At 31.4% G+C, this 25,637-nt stretch overlaps 1 protein-coding gene across 1 annotated transcript; it reads left to right on the top strand.

Moving 5' to 3' along the window:
• Positions 1-2,108: 2,108 nt before the first annotated feature.
• Positions 2,109-21,437, top strand: HELRODRAFT_93316 (hypothetical protein). The gene is made up of 31 exons (XM_009010959.1): positions 2,109-2,390; positions 3,403-3,528; positions 4,047-4,114; positions 4,452-4,538; positions 4,726-4,769; positions 4,903-4,999; positions 5,352-5,448; positions 5,564-5,700; positions 6,144-6,235; positions 6,653-6,791; positions 7,029-7,111; positions 8,107-8,220; positions 8,411-8,636; positions 8,764-8,834; positions 9,099-9,250; positions 10,411-10,520; positions 10,863-11,005; positions 11,177-11,251; positions 12,725-12,853; positions 13,514-13,631; positions 13,696-13,764; positions 14,049-14,464; positions 14,594-14,738; positions 14,921-15,163; positions 15,227-15,389; positions 15,560-15,581; positions 15,677-15,817; positions 15,883-15,917; positions 17,512-17,645; positions 17,734-17,860; positions 21,280-21,437. The coding sequence occupies exons 10-22, from the start codon at positions 6,665-6,667 to the stop codon at positions 14,219-14,221; spliced, it is 1,590 nt and encodes a 529-aa protein (XP_009009207.1). The 5' UTR covers positions 2,109-2,390; positions 3,403-3,528; positions 4,047-4,114; positions 4,452-4,538; positions 4,726-4,769; positions 4,903-4,999; positions 5,352-5,448; positions 5,564-5,700; positions 6,144-6,235; positions 6,653-6,664; the 3' UTR covers positions 14,222-14,464; positions 14,594-14,738; positions 14,921-15,163; positions 15,227-15,389; positions 15,560-15,581; positions 15,677-15,817; positions 15,883-15,917; positions 17,512-17,645; positions 17,734-17,860; positions 21,280-21,437.
• Positions 21,438-25,637: the final 4,200 nt, after the last annotated feature.

Below are 25,637 nucleotides of genomic sequence, written 5' to 3'. Positions count from 1 at the left end.
GTTTTATAAATTGTTATTAGTCAACCTATCAAGGTAGTAGGTACCTCGCTAGTCTAATAAAATAAATAAACCCATTTTTTAAAACACTTATAGGATTAAAAAAAAAGAAAATAATTTTTTTATATTTATATATGTACTCATATGTATATATTGACTATGTTTGATCCAAATCATTACATTTATTATTTTATGACATTAAAAGTTGAAAGTTTTTGATGACATTGCATGCTTTCTTATAAACAGTAATAAAGAGTTGACAAAAATAGACTAGAAATTTTTTTTTTCAGTAGGGGGGGGCGATCGCCCCCCCCCCTATGGATCCGCCACTGAGCCTACCTACGATTGTTCAACTCATCTCAATCCCTAACTTACCGACGAATTAAATTAAGTCAGGTAAAAAAAATAGAAAGTTGAAGAAAAACAACAACGACACCGAATGAATGGATGTTGTGTATGTGTGTGTTTTATTGATGTTTGCGTGTAAATGTGCGGGCGTGTACTCTCCAAAAACTTCTTCACTCACTACCGACGAACCTCCATTACACCGACCATCATCTGACACGCACCGATGGAACGAATTTGACCGGATACTGAAAAACACTAAATTGAAAAAAAAAATTCTTTAAAGTAAAAAATAAGCCATTGGAAAAAAACGGCAACTTATCTTATTGAGATGTACTTTCAATGTACTTATCTTATTGAGATGTACTTTCAATGTACTTATCTTATTGAGATGTACTTTCAATGTACTTTCAATGTACTTTCAATGTACTTATCTTATTGAGATGTACTTTCAATGTACTTTCAATGGTACGATGAGACAAGAACAAATTTTCTTTTAATATTATCTTCAAATTGTCATCGGAACGATCATCATGAGACCACCATCTGAAACATGCTGACGCCCACCACAGCCCACCTCTTATCATTCTGTAAAAAGATATTTTTATTAGCTTAGTAAATCAAGGAACAAAGGAACGAACGAATAAATGATGAACTGAATGATTTAATGAATGAATAGAATGAATCAATTAGTGGAGGAATAATTTGAAAGATAGTGATAAAATGAATGAGAAAAATAAAAAAAACTAAGCCATACTTCAAAAATTGTCGTTGAAATTTATAGAATATTGTAAAAATTATGGTCTATTACCAACATACAACATATATATATATATATATATATATATATATATATATATATATATATATATATATATATATATTTCTTTATTTAGTTTTTGCCTGCGTATGATATTTGGTTAAATGTATTTGACAGGAATTGAATATAACTTTTATACAGGCTGATCAACTACCATCTAGTGAAATAACTACTGTTAACATGACGTCATTTCTCCCAACGATTTCTCAACGATATACCCATCCTATTTTATAAATTTTATTTGATGTTTTTTAATTAGTCAGGTCACAATCATCATCATCATAGATATCGCAATAAAATCAAATTGAGAATTTTTTAAATTAAAAAAAAGTATCTTTATTCATTTTATGATACTATTTTGTTCAATAAGATACTGTTTGATACATATAACTAGAATAAATATAACGGCCTTCGCTCACTTTCAACGGTTGAACAAGGAGCTTACTTCTGGAGGGAAGATGGAGGGTGATTTTTTATCGTTCGAGTCAAAAGTTACGATAGTATATTTACTAATTACGGAATATTGCTTTTATTTAAAATGTTAAAATTTTATTTTTTTAAATTGTTATTCAATATGGTAATTAATTACTTTTATTTGGTATAAATTTAAACAAATAAAATCGACATTACCGAAAATAATTAAAAGTTGCAAAAATTGAGATTCTTTGCATATTCCTGCTTCAACCCATAAGAATGTGTTGTTTAATGGTAAATAGGCCTCCCCTTGAAGAAATGTTATCAAATACATGAAATAATAAAAAATATATTGAGTTTAGACAATTTTTATTCACAATTTCATATATATCGACTGTCCATATTCAATAATTTTGTAAGAATAATATAAGCAATACAACGAGTTCCAGCCTCCAGTCTTATATGCCCAAAAAGTACCAAATAGAAGGTATGTAAATACTAATATCTTTAATCCATTATTTATTTAGAGTCTTTTGTTTTTAGATAAAAAGTGAAAAAGCTCGAAAAATGCTTTTTCAAAGTCAAGAAATCAAAAATTTAAGTTTTTAACAAATCTCGATTTGCAACGGAAATAACAAAAAATATTATTTTGAATCAAATGTCTGCCAATATTATAGATGTATGTGATTTGCGTGTAAACGTCACTGATGAGGGAGTGGTGGACTTTCAGGATGATTATGATCTCAAGTTCAGTAGTGTCCTGGACAAAAAGAAAAAGAAAATAAGTCGACGCTACGAGGACCCTCACGAAGAGGTGTTTTGCATTCCCCAGTGAATATCTTTCAGACGTGATATCAATCTAACTTACTTACCTAAACTTGTCTTAACTTACTTACCTAACTAAACTTTACTAAACTTAATTAAAACTTAACTAACTAAATTTTTAATAAAAATGTTAATATTAATTTTATTAATAATTAATGCAACAAAAATTTTCTTCTTAATTTGTTATTGTTTGATGTGATTGAATTTAGTGAAGTTGACAGTACAAAACCAAAACCACCGTAACTAAATTTTATTTTTGCAATAGCTATAACATTAAAACATTCAAACTATAGAATAGAGGACCATAGAAATTACTCTTCATGCTGAATAGAAAAGCTAGTTTATTGTGTGCTGAATACTTTGCATTTATCTTACTCACACAAAAAATTCTTTCAAGTATTAAAGTATAAGGTTGTCTGAACTACAAACATCAGGTCTTGTCCTTTCTTTTGTGCTCTATACTATACACATGTGTGATCAACGATGTCCATATTATATTTTAAGCAAATTGTTTTCGACATCTAGTTCACATAATTTCGTTGAAGTTTTTTTTTGGTTTATCACTTTTTATTAAAGATTCACAAATGCATTCATATAATGCCAATGTTGTAGTTTGGTGTTGTTAGAGAAGATGTCCAAAGATTTTTATTTCAAATTCATGTTAAGCTGGTATTACCCCAATTTCACTGTTGCAAGCTTTTGTTCTGCATCCAAAGAATAATTTATTTTCCAAACATGCACTTGTCACCAATTTCTGCATTTCCTGCTGCACAGCTCTTAAATAATTATTAATTATTTTATTTTCATGTTTTGTTTTGCACCTGTTTTTAATTAATAATTGACCAAAATATTGCCCAGCATTTATTTATTGTGAAGACAGATTATGCCTCATAGAAAATTTTTTATAGTAAAGATTTTCCTTATTCTTTCATTCTTCAATTATTATTTTTTATAACCTTTTTTTATTATATTAATTAGTATTTGATTGTTTCATGCGTTAGCATTCCTCAATGTTTGGGAATGACTTGCTCCTGTACAATCCTTCCTCAGAAAAATCATCTTCATCTGCCTCTCCAGCAAACAGACCTGCCAACTGGCTGGCATGCTCATGCTTGCCACATAGCCAGGTACAATCATTTTAATTATTTTTATTGTTGTTAATGTTGTGTAAATGTAAAATTGTTATGATACCTTTGTCTATATATCAGTGCTCACTGGCCATACAAATATTGCCTACAAATTATCATCTTCCTGCTAGCCATCTAATCAGGTTTGAATGATTCAGTGGGCAATGACTGCAAATGAGTGATTATCAAAAATCAGTTATTGGGATCAGAATTGAATAGTGATTAAAATTGACTTATGATTACATTTGAAGTAATCATTTCAGCTGAGTTACAGTGAAAGTTTTCAAAGCCTCAAAATTGAAAAATGAATTTTAGATGGTCAACGTATTAAAGTGGGATAGGATGGGATGCATGTTTCTGTGTGCTTGTTTGTGCGCGCGCGCACGTGTGTGTGTGTGACATTTCTATGCAGTTTTAGATGCACCAAAATTCACAGTGTTTCTACTGAAATGATGTTTGAATGAATAAATTAGTTACTGATTATAAGTTAAATTGCTATTTACTGAACGATTGCTCAGAAACAGTTAGTGAACAGAGACATTTGTAATCTGGGCATCGTCAACATCTGCAGACTACCAACGATAAGGTAGAGTTTTTTAGCTTTTACATTTTTTATTAATCAATCAATTAATTAACTAATTCATTCATTTATTCATTCATTTATTCATTCATTCACTCACTCATTCACTTATTCACTCATTTATTTATTTATTATTTTGTCATTCATTTTTTTTTTAAGTATTTAAATTAATTCCACAAACTGTCAACTCATTAATTTAAACATTTTTAGCAATAATTACCTCCATTCCAATAATATCACATCATGCTGTTGTCATATTGTCATTCAGTTCATAACAATTTCTTCCAATCAAACATTCTCAATTGGTAATTATTTTTTAAAATGCCGATGCAACGAATCGAAGACTGCAGAGTGACTTTGAGTATGTGTGGAAACAATGGATCAACAAACATCACCCAAACGTTAACTCAATCGTTCTGCAGCATAAAAAGTTCTCTTCCATTTTCTCATTTCATTTAATTTATGTGGATGTCAATGTTCATGATTTTTTAGGAATTTAATGAAAAAAATAAAAAAATATTCTTCTCTGTGCTGGTTTTATGAATATTCTATGGTATGTTATGGTATATTCAACGTTTTATGGTAGTTTTATAAATTTAATTACAAATTGCACACAGCTTAGCAAGAGCTATCGACAAGTCCATTGAAATGTACCACAGAGGTTTTTATTTATTATACATTAATGGATGTGATATAATTTACAGGCTGCTGTATAAATAATACTTAAATAATAATAAAAAAAACTATACAAAAAAAAATAAACTGAAGCGATGCATTTATTGTTTCGACTGCAGATGAAGATGACAGAGATAATATTCATAAAAAGTATGAGAAAAAAGCAGCCGGCCTAATAGACAAGATGGCATCGTCATTTTCTATTTGCATCATCAGGTATTTTTCTTATTTCATTTAACAAAACAATTGAATATGTAACCTATTTAACATCAAATATTCACAAACACCCACCACATGAACATGCAACACATACAAATACTGTTGACGTTCAGGGCACGTGCCCTCTTACCACCTAGTTAGTTCCAGGACCTGTCTAATGTCCGACATCGTCCTCATTCTATCAACACAATCTGTATACCATAAGAGTGACCTGATGCTTCGAGCAAACACAAATACTAATCAACAGATCAGCCATAACACACAGCTGATTTTGACACACAAACATATATGCCCACACACACACACACGCACGCATACGTACATATACAAACACAAAAAACAACAACAGGTTTACGGGTTGGTTTCTGTTTAAGCTGTTGAGGACGTTGTTCACTTCAGTCATGGCTCACAAGGGGCAGATGGGTGTGCTGCACAGGATTGCCAAGGTTGTGACAGAATGTAAATGATCAAGACGATGATGATGTTGATGATAATGTTGTTGGTGGTGGTGATGATGTTGTTGATGATGATGTGGAAACAACAACAACCGCGAACGAGCAGAGGAACAAGCCCATCATTTTGCTGCCGACGCACAAGAGCCACCTCGACTACATCATCCTCTCCTTCCTGCTCTTCAACTTCTATATCAAGCTACCACACGTTGCTGCCGGGGACAATCTCACACTGCCACTTTTCAGGTTCTGCTTGCTGTTCAATGTTTAGTAATTTTCTTCTGTTTATATTTTTTAAAACTTATTTTCTGCCATCATTAAAAAATTGGTTGTGATGAAGGATATAATGGTATTACGCATGATAATATAATGTAGTATCAATGTGATGAAAAAGAGGTATCAATGTTATTGATGCTGCTTCAACTCTGAATAATATCATCGTCACTGAATAATTTGCTTCAACGTTGAATAATTTGTTGCTGTCTTTTTTAGTGGCAAACAATTATTGCAATGTGCAACATCTATAATAAAGATATAAATAACAGTAATGATGATGATGATGATGTATATAACAGTGATGATAATGATGATGTATATAACAATGATGATTTCATAAATTGCAATGAGGATGATGATAATGACTATGATGATTGCAAGGAAGATGAAGATGATGACGATAATACTAACAGGTTTTTGATGAGATCACTTGGTGGCTTCTTCATAAGGAGGAAGATGGATGATGAGGATGACCGGAAGGATTATTTGTACAGAGCCCTGATCTGTGCTGTCAGTAAGCACGTTCTCACACTTCTCGTGTTTATCACTTACTACGCAAGTTGTGCTCCATGTCACTCTTGTGACTTTCATTGGCTAATCATTTGTACAACCAACCAACCAACTGACATTGATTTGTTGCTCCACAGAGGAGATCTGATCGACTGCACATTCAATCCACTTTCTATTTAATGATGGAGTCACCTTATTTTTTTAAACTGCTCTCAGCATCTCTTTTTCGCAGCTTTGCATTTGATTGAGTTAACTAAGGATTAAAAATAAACTTATTTATAATATTACTTATCATCAGACTTTAATTTCTGTTATCAACGTTAATGTTATTAATATCATTGAAGTATTTATATATCATCAATTTATTGTTAGATTATTATTGATTTATTATTAAAATATTAAAAAAATGAATGCACTGCAGTACATGAATGAGCTGTTGAAGATGAACGAAATAGTGGAGTTCTACATCGAAGGGGGCAGGTCAAGAAGTGGAAAAGTGTTGACGCCAAAAACTGGACTTTTGTCCATTGTTGTTGATGCTTATCTGCAAGGTCTGCTTTCGTTGAGGATGTCTTTTTTGAGTTGTTGTTTTTACAAATTTTAATTTTCTACCGATACGCAACTTCCTAATCTTGAATCTTGAATGCATCTTATGAATGGGAAACTTGAATGGTGGGAAGGCGAGATGCTGATTTGTTACTACTTGCTGCTATTTATAAGATACCTCTTCATAACTGTAACGTCTAGACAAAATGTAAACTACGTAAGAACGTTCAACAAACTTGCAGGTCTTATCGATGATTGCTACATTGTCCCTATCTCTTTGTGCTACGAAAAGCTGGTTGAAGGAGATTTTGTTCATGAGCAGATGGTTAGTGTTTTTAACTTTGTTCACCCTTCACTTTCATTAATATTTTTCATCCAATTGTTTTATGTTCCTTTACCCAGACACCTGATACAATTTTTATACACATGTAAAATATGGACTTGAATGATTTTGGTATGAGTGCATATAAGAATGTTGTGTAAAATGTCCAGCTGTGAGTGTAATGGACAGCCGTGCAGGTTGTTGTTTTGGAATGTATGTCTGCAAGTTAAACGAGTAGAATGCAGTGTTTCAAGTGAATTGTCGTTAGTGTGGTCTCTTTGAAATTTTCGGAGTTCGTTTTGGATTGACGTTGAGAATTCGTTTAATGGACGTTATGGTTGTGATTTCGTGAAATGCATTGCTTTACGAAGGTTACATTAATTGTTTAGTGTTTAAGCTGGTTACGTTGCGTTATTTGGCGTTATATTGTTATAAGTGAACGTTGAAAGTTTGAGTTATTAACATTGTATATAGACATTGCATTTCTTTTCTATCGAATATTATGTTTTTCTGTTCAGTAAGAGTATTTTGAAATCAACCCGTCATTTTGTCTTGAGAAAGAAATCTGACATAATGTACTTCTAATGTCTGGGTTAACTCAACTGCTAGTGTGTTTCTGGTTTGTAACATGTGTGAGTCGCTTCCTACCATGATTGGTTGCTTCAAACTGTCGTCAGATAAATAAAAACGATAGTTGATGGGGAGCTCTTTGTTTATTCAAACAGCGGTCGGATGGGATGAAATGATGACGCTCAGATGTGCAACAACTTTGCACAGTCGTCAGGAGACTGAATAAATTTTTATTGGGTTCGACTCCCTGATTATAGTAAACGTATTAGGTATTGATATAATAACAGCTATTTTTATTTATATTAATCTTTAAATACCAACGATGGCCATGATGTTGGCAATGGAAAACATTGCTCGTGGTATTGAGGATGACAGTGATGATGTTGAAGAGGAAGATGGTTGTGATGAAAGTGATGAAACAAAAACAGGGGGGCGGGAAGGAGAAGGAAACGTTCACAAGCGCCTTGCTGGCGGTCTTCAAGTGTCTCCAGCATTCTCACGGCTCCGTCAGGGTTGATGTCGCTCAGCCGTTTTCATTGAAGGTCAAGTTCGCCTGATCTCATCCACCACCATCATCATCATCATCGTCATCATTGTTTTTTGTTTCTTTTTCTTATAGAAAGCAATTTTAATTGTTTTAAATAACATTAGCTCTTGTTTAGATGGCGTTGTATATCTGAAAATAATTTAGTGTACTTGAAACCAATAAGCTTGTTTTTTTTTGCATTTTAGGAGTTTGTCGAGAATTATAAACTGAGGCTGGATAGTTGTGATGGAGATGTGAATGACGACGAGGAAAACTATTACAGTGGCAGGAAAAAAGTTCTGAAAGCTTCTGGCGATTGCATCAATAGCAGTGATAATTGTGAGCTGAGTGGCGTCAACCTTAATGCTTACGATAAGGATGACGCTAACATTAGATCTCTAGTTTACGATTTGGCTCAGCACATATCGCATGGTTGGCAATTCATCGTTATTAACGTGTTGTTATTATCAGCTTTTGTAATATTATTTTGATTATTGCATTCTCTCCATTGTTATTCGTTTTGTTATCTCATACCAACAACAACAACACCGCTGACCAGATCAATGCAGGATACATTCGGTATCGTCCACACACCTTTTAACTTTTGTCCTTCTCATCAGCAACAAAAAGGTGGCGTCATAGATGTTTTCACGATGACGTGGTCATTATTTTGATGACGTGGTCATTTTGTGCGTGATGTAATGATTTTTTATTCGATACAACAATTGTTACAATGATGTTACAATATTGTCGTTATGAGGCTAATTGACTAATTGTAATACATGGAGTAATTTGATTGTAGTGTCATATATTCTACCAACATAAGCACCTCTTTACCTCATTTGTTGTTTTTCGACGCCTTATACGATATTCACGTAATTTAATTCACATCAGAGCATAAATCTGGATGAATGCGTGAAAAAGTTTTCTGAATACAAGGAGTATTTATTGGACCTTGGTCACTGCATGAGTTTCTCTGGCGACGACGGAGACGTTGTACTGCACGCTGTCCATCTGCTCGGCTTGCATCTTCTCCAGTTTATTGGGTATTTGGTGCATTTTACTTGCAGTTTATTTACACTTTATATGAAGATGTTACCTTTTTTATTTGTAATATTTACCAAATAATACCAATATTCATATAATTAGATAAACTATATATTATCCTCTCTCGAAACATGAAAAAAAATAGAGTTTAATTCACGAATTCAAAAAGACAAACTCTGTTTTTGGCTCCGTTTGATGTTCATAATCGAAAAACGATAAATACTATACCGTCAAACATTCGACATTGAAATTTTCACTAAGATTGTATAAAGAATTGCAGTATTTAAATGCTAAATTGCAGTATATGAAATTTTATTTACACAAACGTTTGAAAACATTTTTGATTTATGGGCACCATAAAAATATTAATTAAAAATTGTTTAGACTTTTTTCGAATTTTGCAACTGTATTATTCTGGAATCGAGATATTCAATAACCTAGTTATAACCAACAGTTAGTTTTCGTACGTAACGCAACGGAAATTGGTTTTGCTTTTCAACCAATTTTTGCGGTATAGTTGCATGCTTAAAAAATATTTTTTAAGTAAGTTTTTCCATATTTCCTGATGAAATAACCAGACGGACGTTTTTTCCAGATTTCTCGGCATCTAAAACAGGCAACACCGCTGTCCGAGTTGACACTCACAACACCTCGTCACATTTTGAAAATCAACTATTTTTGCTTCCACGCACTCTATTCATTTGCGAGAATGAACTTTTTGAATTAAGGATTAATTTATCTTAAATTCATTGGTGTTATGTCCAAGTAACTTTCTCTTGAATTCTTTTCTCATTCAATTTTTTCCCACCTCATCAAGTGACCAAGTAACTTGATAACTTATAACTTGATAATATATGCGACAAATGATATCTCTGTAATGTATGAGAAGAGATTATTAAAGTCATCATTTTAAAAGTTATAATACGAAACCTTAGTAAAAAACTTGCAAAAACCTCAAACCTTAAATAGAGGTTTCAGTTAAACGATCAACAATTAATGATATTAAATTCTAATAGGTGATAATTTATTGGCGAATTGTTATGGCTTGTTTTGTAAGCTGCTCAATGTTTCAATTATGTGTTGATGCTGCTATCTCATCGTTAAGCTAACGACCAACACTTGAGTATATGCTTCTTCATTCACCAATGAACAAATGTAGGGATATCAACAGTGGCGTCATCAGCATAAACAGCTCAACGGAGACCCACATTGAACTTTCATATTACGCCAGCACAGTCATCATGCTTCTTGCTTCTCAGTGTGTTCTTGGTTAGTCATTAACTGCTTTCTGGACTATGTTTTGTTTGTTTTTATTTTTAAAAACAAAATATGTTTTCTATTTTTATAATCATATATATGCAGTATAAAAAATAACCAAATGCAAATGAAATAGTTTTTGAAAAAAATTTAAACAGAAGCCAGCGTTTTTTTTCAATATTCGAGTTTACAACAATTTTAATAAAAGAAGAGTTTCCAGAATTTGTAGCATTTTGTATTAAACTTGTTAAGGCCCCGTGGCTGTTGAATGTTAACGATACCACAACTTTAATTAAAATACAACTTAAAATAAACTGGCATTTAACATGATATGGTATTTGCTTTCTAATACAGCGCACGTCATATGTCTAGTTGGTAGGCAAAATGTAATGAACGTGCCGACAGATAGTGAGGTCATTCAATTTAATAAGGACGAAGTATTGGAAGAGGCTACTCTGATGGCATCGCTTCTACAAAATGAGTTCATCTTCTTTGCTGTAAGTCATTGGTTACTCACTATTTTTGTTTCTTCAAATCGCGTTATCTTTCATTTATATTTTTTAATGCTGCTATTGATTAATAAATTAATTTATTTATTTATGTGTTCATTGGTTGTTTGTTTGTTTATTTTTATATGTTAATTAATTAATTCGAGTAATAATCTTCAGCCATGCTCCAGTCTCGAATCGTCCTTGAAAGCAACTTTCTCTAACATGCTGAGCAATGACTTCTTTCATAAAAAAGTTTGTTACTTTTTGTTCTTTCAAAACCAACCAAAGCGCTGTTGATTTTCGGAAACCAAACAAGCTGAGCGAGTCTCATGAAGACTTCCGTGGACATTTTACGACCGAAATTTAAAATGAACAAATATAAATTAATAGCAGAAAATAACAGTTATGAAACAGAAACACAGTTAAACAATCAAGATAAATTGTTAAAAAATATTGTTAAAAAATGTGGTGTAATGTGTTTTGAATTATTTTATGGTAAGCCTATATGTAGTCTATCATTAATATGCTTAGAAATAGGTTTTTTTAAAGAAACTCAAAAGGGTAGTCAGTCATTCGTCAAAGTTTTTTTTTAATTTTGAACCGAAAAGAGATTTCAATTTAGAGCTTTTTTCGATTGTTTTTTTTTTATGAAGAAATTAAGAAAATTCAACAGGCAACTATTGACACCACTATCGTTAACCACAAAATCACAGTTTATTTAAAACAAAATTTTTATAAATTGAGCAACATCTATGAAGGACAACTTTTTGACTAAAACTGATAAACATTTTGTATCATTTCTTGTTAACCCATTAATGCATAGCGGACGGAAAATCCGTAAGTGGTCAAAAAATTTGCTATAACAACCCCTCATTGATGAGATGAAATATGCTTGTAAGAATATTGCAATTGTTAATGATGACGTTGTTGTTAGATGAGTAGTTAAATCTGGCTGAGGTCGAAATTTATAAGAAATGAAGTTATCGAAACGGAATTTTTTTCACGTTGATTCTAACTCACATTAAAATTTCTAAAAATATATATAGGAAAAGTGGAATAATCTAGCGTCTGATGCGTTGATTAGTTGAGTGGGTGACAGTAAGATATGACGATGGTAAGCTGTTGAGACTTGAAACGAATACAATTTTTGGCTACAGATTTAAGACAGATGTTTGGGATGTTGTGTAGCGGAGCCAGGTCATAATGAAACAGCGTGTATTTGTTCACAGCGAAATTTGTTCACATCTTAAGTATACTCTTTGTCTATCGAACGTTTTGTTTCACAATTTTTATTATCTGGTTTTTATATTTGTTTTTATTCATTTTGTTAAGTATTAAAATAGATCTGCATTTTGTTAGTAGAGAAATCTCCTTTTCTAAAATTTATGCTCATAAAATTTTTAATCATCTCAAACTTCGTCTTATCATTCTGGTCACGCTGTTTTCTACGTTCAGCAAAGCATTAATTTTGAATTTTTTTTTCAAGTTTTGCTTGCATTGTCATTTGTTATTTATTTTTTCACAAAAGTATTGTCACGAGTATATTTTATTTTCTTTTTTTTATGATTAATATATAACTCCATCATTTCCTGTATTACACAACTCTACCAGTCTAATGAATTATCTTACCAAAATTATTGTTGATCGTTGACAAATATGAGAACAACATGCATAAGAAATGCGCTACGGAAATTGTAAAATCTCTTTCAAATGATTTCCTGACAGGCTGAAGATTTTGAAGAGATGGAAGATGAACAATCGACTAAGGAGAGATGTATGAGGATGGCTATGTATTTGGAAGGGGAAGAGGAATGTGAATATACTTACAAGGAAGATCATTTCGAAGTTTATCAGGTTTATTTAAAATTTTTTAAATACATCGGCGTTTTTAAAACTGAATAAACATCATGATTAATTTATTTTTTGTGTTTTATTAGTCAATGTAAAATTTTGCTTGATTTTCGACAGTCCTTATATCTTCGGTACCTTAAAAAATTCTTATTATTTAATCTTATACCAAATTGATAATGAGCCCTTCAAAATAGCATGGAACATATCTGGTTGTCGTGGAATTTGTTACGTCGTTAGTTGAACCAGATGTTAGATATTATTTCTTTCGAATAGATTATTTTGGTGGATTGGAGTACATTAACTCTAGTCAAAAGCAAAACGTTTAACTACTGAATTTCCAAATTTAATAAATCTACCAACTGATTTGATATTAACGGTGTCATATAGCATAATCAAAAAACTTATTCCACATCAGTGCCTTCTGTTTAGTTACTTTAAGCCTAACACAAACATGTACGCGTACATACATGCTAGATGCAAAGACGCATGCAAAACGAACCATGGTGAAATTGTTGAAACAAAAAAATCACTCCATCTCCGAAAACTCGTTCCATATCTTGAAAAATGGCGTAGTCTAAAGCTGACATACAGACGTTTTTTCCTATTTTATCAATTTTATTTGCTCAATTTTACTGATTTTTTGATACTTTTGACTTACCCTAGGTGAACAACATGAAAATGGAACGGTTGCTCGAATTAAAAAAAGCACTGAACCCTACAATTGAATGCTATTGCGTAGTCGCCATGAATTTCATTAATCTCATCAATGAGGACGCCATTGGTAATTATTTTTCAATGTTTTCTGTTGAAAATAATCAAATTCAATCATTTCGCAATTTTTTTAGAATCAGAATTTATAAAGAATGTGAGAAACGACATGTCACAAAGATTGACACACAGGCAATCATTTTACGGTAATCAAATCTAATTGTTTTTTCAGTTGTGCTTTTCCTGTTTCATGAATTAAAGCTTCGCCACCTTCCTACACGTTCATTTACACGAATTGAGAGGCATTGGAGCCTACCGTTTTACATTTAGCTTTTTCATTACCAAATTTCGAATAATTGCGAGTTGGATCGTCCTCCGCCCATTACATCAGCGCCTGCTTGGCTGATTTCATTTTTTATCAAGTTCTCATTATAAGCAAAAATAGTTAAAAAGGTTAATTGATTAATTTGATTGTTAATGTTTTGACCAGGTGAAAGCATAAGTATGGAAACAATGAATAACTCGTTGAAAACCTATGAGCGACTGAACGTCGTCAGAAGATACAAAGCAGCCAACCTTAGATTTATTGGATTGGTTAATGATTTTACAAACCACAAAGTGCTCTGCAATTTTATTCAACATATTCAGTCCTTTCTATTGTGATAATTTTTCAGATTTAAACAAATATATTTAAAAATCGTATGTTGGCTCGTTTAATCAACCCACAATATAGTTAAAAAAATTTAATGAAAATTGCAAATCAACAACTGTCCTAAGTAAACATGAAACAAGCTTATAAAAGTTATTAAAAGGATGGGTTGAAGTTCATTTGGTTGGGTAATAATGGCGGCCTGTTGAAAGGGGTCATCTGGTTTGGGGGCATGAACATTGGACCAGCAAACATGCCTATTCGTTAATAAGAGGTAAAAAATTAACTTAACAGTCGCATATACTCTGATCATTAAACTAATTTCTGGTGTAGTTATCACCCAAACGTAAAAAATGTTATTGAAATGGTTTAAGTTATAAGCAAACCTGGTGTGTTGCTGAGAACTGTTGGTGGCACCATAGGGGGATTGCTCGGCATTTGTGGAGGCGCCTGCGGAGCAGCTTGTGGAAGCTTCTTTACTTCAATATTTGTATTCAATTGATATTTTGGCATCTTTGCCCGTAGTTCTTCCTAAAATTTTCAAACAGTTACAAATTATGAGGTGGAAAGTGCAAGGAAATAATTTAATGAAATCTCAACACATCTGAATGAAAAAATTATTACAATGACAGAGAGAGAGAGAAAGAAAGCAAAGGAATGAAAATATAAACGTAAAGAGATAAACATCATCAAAACGAAGCAAGCAGGCAAACCAATGAAAGATCGTCTTCTGGATGAACCAATTGACAAGTAGCTGTAGAAACAAAGTCAACTTTTGTCACTTCGTCATCATTATCTTCATCTTTCCTTTGGCTGTTAATAGTTACATTGTCGCTAGCTGCAAATTGTTGAGCTGGTGGTTGATGTGGGAATGGGTGATGCGGCACAGTTGCTGATTTGTTGTCTGATGATGTTTCTACTGTTTCTAAAGCAGGTGCTGCACTGTTGTTAACGCCCTATAACAATGAAAAACCAGTCACTATATCTCCATTACATTTCGACAGATATTTTCAGCTAACCTGAATATTGGCAGCAGCAGGGAAGAGCATTTGAGTGGGAGGTGGTTGTGTGGTAACTGGTGGTCGTGGTGCTGGAGCATTCATATTAATTGGGGGAAACGGAGTGTTCGTAGATGGAGGTAACTGCATTGGCGGGAAAATAGGAGGCATCATTTGCAAACCGCTGCAAAATTTTCAAAACAAACCATTATAAAATGACTAAAAAATTTAAATCAAAAATCACCAGTTATCATAAAGTGGCGTAGGCATAAATGTTATTGCCAATATTTATAAAACTTTTTCAAATTACGTGTACTCAAAAAATTAAAAGAAAAAATAAACTAATAAACTTACAGTCTCATGAACGGAACTTGTGCTGGAGTAGGAAAAGAATCATAATTAGTATTTCAAGTAGAAAATGCAATAATTATCAGCAATATAATTATGTGTATTGTACTATGAAGAACTTACAGAATGGTAATATAGGAGGCATTATTGGAGGAATCATAGGGGGCATTACTCCTGGGGGCATTATGCCGCCTGCTTGAGGAGCTGGTGGCTGCACTGATGATGATGATGTTGATGATGACCTGTCATCCTCACTTTCTGAATCTTAATTAAACGAGATGAATACTTAGTGTTGAATTGGTAACAAAAAAATATACCTGTCTATCTACCTTTGTCATTGGATCCTGTATCTGCATCATTTCCTGAATAAAAAAATTAACATTCATCTGTATGTTTAACAGATTTTCATGATTGTTACAACAAAAAATAAATAACCTATGCATTTGATATTGATAAGTCATATCGGTAAAATACACAAATGAATAACAATTGCATATGAATTTTGAGAACATTTAAAATTTTGTAGCAGAAACTTTGATAAAATATAAGAGATTGCAGTGATACGAGAGCAAATCCTTGTGGCAAAAAAATCCGACTGCAACGAGATAAATTTAGGCAACAATTCAAAGCAGGCAGGAGATATCTGATGGAGATCTGCAACGGTCGGATTCACGACTTTTTTACCATCCTGCCACGTTTGGCTCCAGCTGAATACTATTGCAGGATGTTGGATAGTCAGAACAATACATCGGTGCCTATATTTATATTAAAAAGTAAGATGTAAGTTGCAGATGTCTATCAGATATCTCCTGGGCCTCGAATGCTATGCATAAGGTGCTGAACAAATGACATTATTATTATTATTACTATTATTATGTGAGTGCTTGAAATAATGTTTCAATAACATTAATTTACATATAAAAATGATTTATTTTATAATTTATTATTTAAAATAAGCTAATGTGCATCAAAGTATACAAGTATGTCAAACACCTTTAAATGCAAAAAATCTCAATAAGTAACAAATGGTAGTCAGGAGTGGTGTGCGCACACTCTACTTTAGCTTATAATTAATTGAAAGAATAGTTTTTGAAGCTTTACATTATGAATGCACATGCATTGGATAGACATGGTGCATTTTAAATTTAAAATGCAACAAATTTGTCGCAGGATTTTGTCCTTGAGAATGCTCTTCTGACAATTATAATTTAATGTCACTTGCAACAACAATACAAATTATTATTTATGTTTGGCACACTGAAACTTTAAATTGTTACAAAAAGTTTTCAAGAATTGTATTATTTTATATTCAAAATTTTGACATGATTAAATAATACATTAATTTTTTACATTTAAAAAAATAAGTGTGCTACTGGTTAACTCTTTTTATTTTGCGCAAATTGAAATTTGATCCAGAGGCTGCAAAATTTGCTAATTAGAAAAGTATGAAAGAATATAAAATTATTCTATTCATTAAAAATGCTACTTTATTTACAGAGTATCAGAATCAGACGACAAATCATCATCAAAAATTCTGACTCCTACACTATGTTTTATTATAATGTTTATCATATTTTAAAATTTAGCAACCCTTTTTAAAGGCATTAGGCCTCAGAAAATTTGTCATTCTATATTATGAGTTATAAATTGGAAAACTGTCAAGAAATATATCCTATCTGTATTTCTAATTTTTACCCATTTTACATATTTTGCTAATGTGAGATGCCTTTATGTATTTTCATAAAAAATAACAATCCTAGTTAATTTAGTTGACAATTTACAAATATTTGTAAACTGTTACTCTAACTTCAGTTCTGCAATATTTGTATTCAGTTAATTCTTCAGTGACCCAATAAGCATTCTTTTGGGTTTCTGTATCATAAATAAATAAACATACATATGTCACATACACACAAACTCAAACACATACACATATATATATAAATGTGTTCAAGCAACCTCTGTTGTTCTTCCTGCGTTCATGTTCCTTCATATCCTCTTCAGGTATTCCTTCAATGCCATAAATTTCTAGCTGAGTGTTGTTACGATTGGGTAGTGCATTTGGGATTTTATCTATAGGCTCTTTGTGCACCTGCATTCAATAATAACCATTATATTGTTTATTTAACCATTATATAGTTTATTGTCTCAAGCATAAATTAATGCCAAAAAGGTTATACCTGCATACAATGAATTGCCAAACCTGGTCCCGTGTACAGCCTTCTGTGGCATATGTGACACTTAAAATGTTTCGCTTTCTGATGCTGTATTAATATCTTTTCATCATCAAATTCTCTGTTACAGTACCTTCACAAAATTTTAAATCAAATATGAGCATGCAAGCCAGAACAAACAGCTGTGCAGCCATTTTAAACATTTTGAACTTGATATCAGTCATAATAACCAAACCAAATAGTGGAAAATATTTGCAAGCAGTAAAGAAATCGTTGCAAGGACAAATCTATTCTTTAATTTGGCATCTTTCACATTGATTACACAAATTCATAAACATTAAATTTTCATAATACAAGGTGTGACTTCATTTCTAATTAAATTTAATAACTTCTCTTGCAATTATTAAGGTCGTTCTAAAGAAGTAGCTGTTTTGGAGCTGTATAATAGACTCATTTAAGACTGAATGATAAAGAATTAACATGAGGTATCTTTATATATATATATATGGATGTTTGTATATAAATTTTCCTGTCCAGTTGACGATTGTATGCGTCTAAAATCATCATATATCGGCATGACTACCACGGATTTATCACGGAGATTGACAATGCATAAGAGAGAAGGTGCCATTAAAACCCATCTCCTTGACAAACTCAACACAACAATCACCAGAGGTATACTAAATGACAACACAACCATCATCTATAGTACCCAACAATATCAAAATCTTAAACTCGCTGAAGCCATTCTAATAGAAATGCAAAAACCTACATTGAACAACCAACAACAAATTAAAACAACTCTCCCTATGCATAGATTAATTAACAACGTCAACATTGTTGCTAATAATTTTAACGTCATCGATAATAATAATAATAATAATAATAATAATAATAATAATAATAATAATAATACTTTTAATAACAATGATGACGACGACAACAACAATACAAACAACGATAGCAACAACAACAGCAACAATAAAAAGAACAACAACTACAACAACAATAATAATAATGGTAATGATGATGATGATGATGATGATAATAATAATAATAATAATAATAATAATTAATAATATTAATAATAATAATAGAAACGATATTCTAATTAATTTCGCGCTTCAAATTTGTGACATTGTTGGTTGCCATCTTGACAACGGCCACGTAGTATGAACAATCGTATAATTTCAAATATTTTGTTTACTAATTTCAATGAACCTTTGCGTTTTTATTTCGTTACTTTTATTTTATTTTAATATATTAAAAAATACAACTAATTAACTATTAATAGAATTTATTTAAAATATATATTGCACTGATGATGACTTTACGTCGAAATAGATCTATATGCATAACTTTAATAATAATATAAAAAATAAACGATTATAAAAATGGGATCTTGCTTGATTAATTTTAACAATTAAAATCATAAACGATTATAAAATGGATTTCAACATTTTGAATAGACTTAATTGTAAAGAACTAGTTCAAAATATTAGAAAATCAACCATAAAACTTGTTAATGCTGAATCGTCAGTGGATTTTTTGAACAACTGTATATATATATATATATATTATATATATATATATATATATATATATATATATATATTGTAAATGCTTATGTGATTAATTACAAGTTAGGGTTGGAAATAAAAATGTCATGGCTTTTGGGAAAAATTGTTTACATGACTTTAAAGCTCAATAGACTCCAGTATGTATTTCTTAATAACAAAAATTCAAATATTTTAAAACTCAAATACAGCCTCACTCACAGCTCAACATAGGGACTGCTAGTCTCTTAGTTCATGAATTATTTCAACTGTTACATTGAAAATGATGATGAATGTAAAATAAAGTGGTAAGCACCAATTTAAAATAAATTAGAAAATAAAAAAGAAACTTCTGTCACTGAAACAGAATGGGAGCTTACCCTGGATATCGGAGTACAGGATATAATCATAATACCTTAGATACAGAAAATGGATCATAAATTTTTGGTTGTCAAAAACCAAGAATAACCAGTGATAGAGCACTAATTTGAGCTCTTGTTGCTTTCGTTGAAAAAACATTTTCTCAATGTTCACTAAATACATCAGGCAGAGGAAACCAAACAGGTAAAAATTTTGAAAAAGAATTTTTTTAAATGAACAGCTTTATGATAAATGAAGTTTATAACTTTTGTATATTTTATAGGTACATTTCATAATCTTCTAACTTGTTTTAAATACAAAGTGGGTTGTATTTTTTTAAAACGAAAACAAAGTATTTATAAAACAATTTAAAAACTTAAACTAAATAATTTTTAAAAAATGAAACAGAAATTAAAAATTTTGGTAAAACTAAATGAAAACTGGAACAAAAAAATATTTGAAAAAAGGTCTATTACAAATTAACCAGTGGTTAATTAACCAAATTAACCACCTAACCGGTGGTGTCACAAACATTGTTCATAATAATTGGTACTTTATCAAAAGTGTCCAATTTTGTTCGTCCTGCTTGCACCAATCCACAACAACAAATTCAAAATAGTAATGTTTTTGAAGCCATTAAGGTAGAGAAAGTCACATCGTTTTAATATCTAGGAGATGTTCTAGATTGTACTGGAATAGCTGAAACTGCCGTTTGAGCATGCATAAGTGCAGCCTGGAATAAATGGCATCCCACTACCACTATGATCAAGACTTTATAAATCTGTGATACGTCCGGTGTTGTTATATGGTGCAGAAACATGTCCAATGACGACCAAACTGGAACAACTTCAACGAACAGATATGAAAATGCTCTGATGGATGCAACGAATTAGTCTTAAAGACCACATCAAATCTACTGAAATCCTGCATCATGCTGGTTTAGATGATATAAAGGACGAATGCCGGCAACACCGTCTGAGCTCTAAATTTAAATGAAATGGGTACATCTGATCGTCTAATTTGGCGCAGAAAATTGATGACAAAAGAAAACAACGTACTACCTCAGGGGAACTGGGAATGCTAAACGAAGATTGATTAATTCTATTATGAATTACACTCCTAGGTTCAAAAGAACAACCAATACACTAAAAACATGACATATGAATACATGCTAAACAATGCATCACACACAAAGCATGTAATAGACAGGAACCTTTTTGTCATATTTGAATTGAACCCAGCCACTGCAAAACAACACCAGGCAACTTTAACCTGTTAACCATGTCGTTCAAGCAAAACAAAATCCAGATAACTATTATCACATCACGCGACACAATCCAGGCTCATTTTAGTGTGTAATAAAAAAATGCATAGTGCTTTGACACTATTGTATTTTGATTCATATTGGCATTGGCCATCCCTTATCAATGCAGAATTCAACAATGAATTAACTTCAACAAGCTAGTAGAGGTTTCAAAGACATTTTAATTCACACATTTTATAAATCACATCTATATACTGAATAGACAATTTTTAAGGATTGCATATAATCGATGATTGAAGACGGAAGATGAATGATGAAGCTAACTAATTTTTTCCTAATTAACAAAATAAAACCAGAGCAAATCCTTCTTACCAGCACCACGGTTTCATTTGCTTCTTCTTCTTTCGACCCATAATAACAATTTAAAACTGAATTTGAAGCTTATAATATAAGTTAATTCAACACGCCAGCACTTGAAAACAAATTTGATCCGTCGCAACGAATCAACCTAACGCCATTAATATTGCAAAGACCAAAAAGTTGTACACAAAGACACTAAATCGTTTTAAATCAAATTTTGAATATTTATATATCTATGGTATAATGCATACAGGGCACATGATACAGGGTTTCGATCGTATGTACAGAATAGAATATATACTACATATATTTAGAGCCTCACACGCGTTAAATAGAATAATTAAATTTGTCTACACAAAGAGTAACTGTTTTTTAAGCAAAAAATTATCAATTCAGTTTACATCATTGACAAAATTTGAGACTACAAATGGGGGGTTATATTCATCTGGAGGCACATTGTTTACGCAAAACTCTTGTCCATTTTTTTTATTCGCATCATCAACACAACAATCGGAATTGTTGGTGACAATAGGTTTGAATATGCTCATTTTTCTATGGTTTTCTTCATTTATGTTTCTCCATTCTTTATGCCATCTTCTTAGTTCTTTAACTTCTTTTTCTTGACGAAACTTTAAAAATGGTCATATAAGAATCCAATCATAGTATATAATAGAATTTATAGTATATATATATATATTTTTTTACAATATTCTATAAATTCTACCGAATGTTTTGGCGTTTATATGTTTGTTAATACGCCAAACATTCGGTAGAATTTATAGAATATTGTAAAAATTATGGTCTATTACCAGCATATATATATATATATATATATATATATATAGGCAGGAGATATCTGATGGATATCTGCAACGGTCGGATTCACGACTTTTTTACCATCCTGCCACGTTTGGCTCCAGCTGAATACTATTGCAGGATGTTGGATAGTCAGAACAATACATAGGTGCCTATATTTACATTAAAAAGTAAGATGTAAGTTGCAGATGTCTATCAGATATCTCCTGGGCCTCGAATGCTATGCATAAGGTGCTGAACAAATGACATTATTATTATTATTACTATTATTATGTGAGTGCTTGAAATAATGTTTCAATAACATTAATTTACATATAAAAATGATTTATTTTATAATTTATTATTTAAAATAAGCTAATGTGCATCAAAGTATACAAGTATGTCAAACATCTTTAAATGCAAAAAATCTCAATAAGTAACAAATGGTAGTCAGGAGTGGTGTGCGCACACTCTACTTTAGCTTATAATTAATTAAAAGAATAGTTTTTGAAACTTTACATTATGAATGCACATGCATTGGATAGACATGGTGCATTTTAAATTTAAAATGCAACAAATTTGTTGCATTTTAGCATTGTTGCATCGAAAAATAAGTTTATTTTGAATTTTAATAAACTAAACGTTCACCAAAAAACTTTAGTGAGAAAAATCGAAAAAACGAACTACAAACATTTTAACGCCAAACATTCGGTAGAATTTATAGAATATTGTAAAAATTATGGTCTATTACCAACATATATATATATATATATATATATATATATATATATATATATATATATATATTGGTAACAGACTGTTGTTAACGCAACATTTCAAAAATTCAACACTACGTTCAACATTGTTCAACTTTTTTATATTTCTTTTTATTTTATTAATTTCACGTGAGCAAACAAAATACAAAATATTCGAAGCTGATTTTGGTCAACCACGCTCCTCCTTCACAAGCATCCATTCACAGATAGCTGTTTCATCCTCGCTTTTTTTTGTACATTTGATACAAGTGAAATTAATAAAATAAAAAGAAATATAAAAAAGTTGAACAATGTTGAAAGTAATGTTGAATTTTTTAAATATATATATATATATATATATATATATATATAATATTAATGAAAAATTTAATAAAGCGCTAATTCAAAGGATCTCAAAAGCGCTATCAAAAAAATATTAAATATAATATAAATTAAATATATATATATATATATCAATTTTATTAATATTTATTTTACTTGAAATCCTCTCCAGAATGATTGTATTATAGAAATAGCTTCAAATTCACTCCATATTAAATAGTTAGGGTGGTCTTCGTTTGGTCTGAAAAATATCTCTGTTTTAATGAAATAATAATTAAATTCACAGATGCAGAAACTCAGTTTTTGTATCTGAGTTTCCATATCTATGATAAAAACAAATGAAAAAATTACATTTCTATAGCCAAATTTTGACAAATGTCTTGCACTAGAGAAATATCTTTGAAAGGTGTTAACGAACACTTGCCTTCTTTAATATCTAATTCACTGAAAAATTTAAATCTATTCATTATTCATTTTCTACAATTTGATGCACAACGTGTACAATCATACGCAATGTACACACACACTAACGTTTGTAGCACAAGTTTTATTGCAACCAGAGCTTCATAGTAATAAGAAGACGAATTATACAAAAAATTGAGATGAACTCAGACTTAAGGGTGTTTGCATCCTCATCTCCTATTTAATAGCTACCGAATCCGAAATGCGACAATATTTTCGCACCAGTTATATTGCCTAAGACAGGTCATTGCTGCTACTGCCTCCAGTAAAATTTATTAACAAAAGATAGGGCAATTTTCATATGAAATACCATAAAAATAAATAGCCACGAAAATAATAGTACAAATAATAACAAAAACCTGCCATGAAATTAACTTGAAACAACATTTACCAACATCATTTACCTAAATAATTGCTCTATTAGGTTTTTAGAAGGAGAGAATTTTGAATGCTTCCTCTAATTTGGGGTTTAAAATTAGTGTATGTTAGTTCAATGAAAAATATGATGAACCAAGTGGCAAATCTAGGGGGGTGGGGCCGGAGGGAGACTACAGTTTTTTAATAAAAGTCAGAAAAAAGACCGTATTATGTGTAAAATCGACCAAAAATTGACACTATCACAAATCATGGCCCTCCCCCGTGCAAATGTTGGCACCCTCCCGTGAAAATGTAAACAATTTCTAATTTTTGCCACCCCCCCATCAAAGTTGTCTAGATCCGCCATTAGATGAACCCATATATCAGATGTTTATGTTATGTATTCTAAACGTATGAATGAACCAAGATTATGTAAAACTCTAACAATAAAACATTTTTCCATCTCAGCTTGCCTGAGAACTTTTTCTAAGGCTGGTCCAATAATTGGAAAAAGCACGTCTTCCAGATATGACGTTGCTTTGCTACGAAATATTTTGGCATCTTTAAAAAATAATTTTTTAAATAAATACGTTACGTTCAATTTTTTTTTAAATTAATTATATGTTTAAAAAAACTAATTATCTCAAATGATTTTATTAAATAAAAAAGATGTATTACCATCGCATCCTGAATCTTCGAAATAACTTTCTTCCATTTCGAGAAATTTTACACAAATATGACAGCAAAGGTAAATTGCACAAAATCAAGTGAAATATTTTTACTTGTGATTTCTTGCGGTCGTCTTGGCAATCTGCGTGCAAGTTCTGAAGAAACAAGGCTGCGTTGTTAAAACAACATGTCTTTACAAACTGTGAAATTGCTAACTGTTGTTTAAAAAAAACCATGAATGCTATGTGCAAACTAATTACACTAATTAAATTCATAATGTATGGCATTTAATTAATCCTCAATGGGTTTTTGGGGTGCACAAGGCAAATTCTATGGTTACTACATTTTTATTAATTAAAACTACAGCAATCATGCTCTAGGACATTGTTAAGATACAATTTTTCTATCATTTCATGCCTCAAATTATAAAAAAATTTTGCGCTGATTTTCACCAAAATATTTTTATTGGGGGTGCATTTTGCACCCCTAAAAAACGTTACGTAACATTTCAATACAACAACAACAAAATTATTATTGCTAATAAACATTTGACTATTAGTTGCACCTTTTTTTGAATGACAGTCATTTTGTTTTATTTGCATTTCATCTGATGCTACATGACATGGCTAGTTATTCAACAACTGAAGCTCTTAGACTGATTGTGCAGGAAGATGCAGAAAGTGATAAAGACAATGTTACAAAAGATGATGTCAATAGTGAAAATGGAGATTATTTGCCAGGATCATGTGTTTTAGGAATCTGATGGATAGGAAGATGCCGCTACATTTAATTTCTAATGAAGAGCCGGTAAATCAACCTTCTACAACAGTGACTAAAAGAGGTGAAGATACTGCAAGTGGAGTAAGAGGAGGTAGAAGCAGATCATGTCTTTGACGGGATACACAGGGTACATCCGATTCAACACAACCAACAGCTGTAGGTCAGCCCGTTGTTAGTTAGTACTAATACAATTGTGGATCGAACAGGCGG

This window comes from Helobdella robusta (genome assembly GCF_000326865.2).
Source record: "Helobdella robusta unplaced genomic scaffold HELROscaffold_1, whole genome shotgun sequence".
Classification (NCBI taxonomy): domain Eukaryota; kingdom Metazoa; phylum Annelida; class Clitellata; order Rhynchobdellida; family Glossiphoniidae; genus Helobdella; species Helobdella robusta.
Note: the sequence above shows the minus strand (reverse complement) of the source record. Positions and strands in the feature narration are given on the sequence as shown.

Coding starts and splice junctions, on each gene's coding strand:
- HELRODRAFT_93316 (XM_009010959.1), top strand. CDS start 6,665: ATGAATGAGCTGTTGAAGATGAACGAAATAGTGGAGTTCTACATCGAA. Junction 12,854..13,513: donor ATCATTTCGAAGTTTATCAG/GTTTATTTAAAA, acceptor GACTTACCCTAG/GTGAACAACATGAAAATGGA. Junction 13,632..13,695: donor CATCAATGAGGACGCCATTG/GTAATTATTTTT, acceptor CAATTTTTTTAG/AATCAGAATTTATAAAGAAT.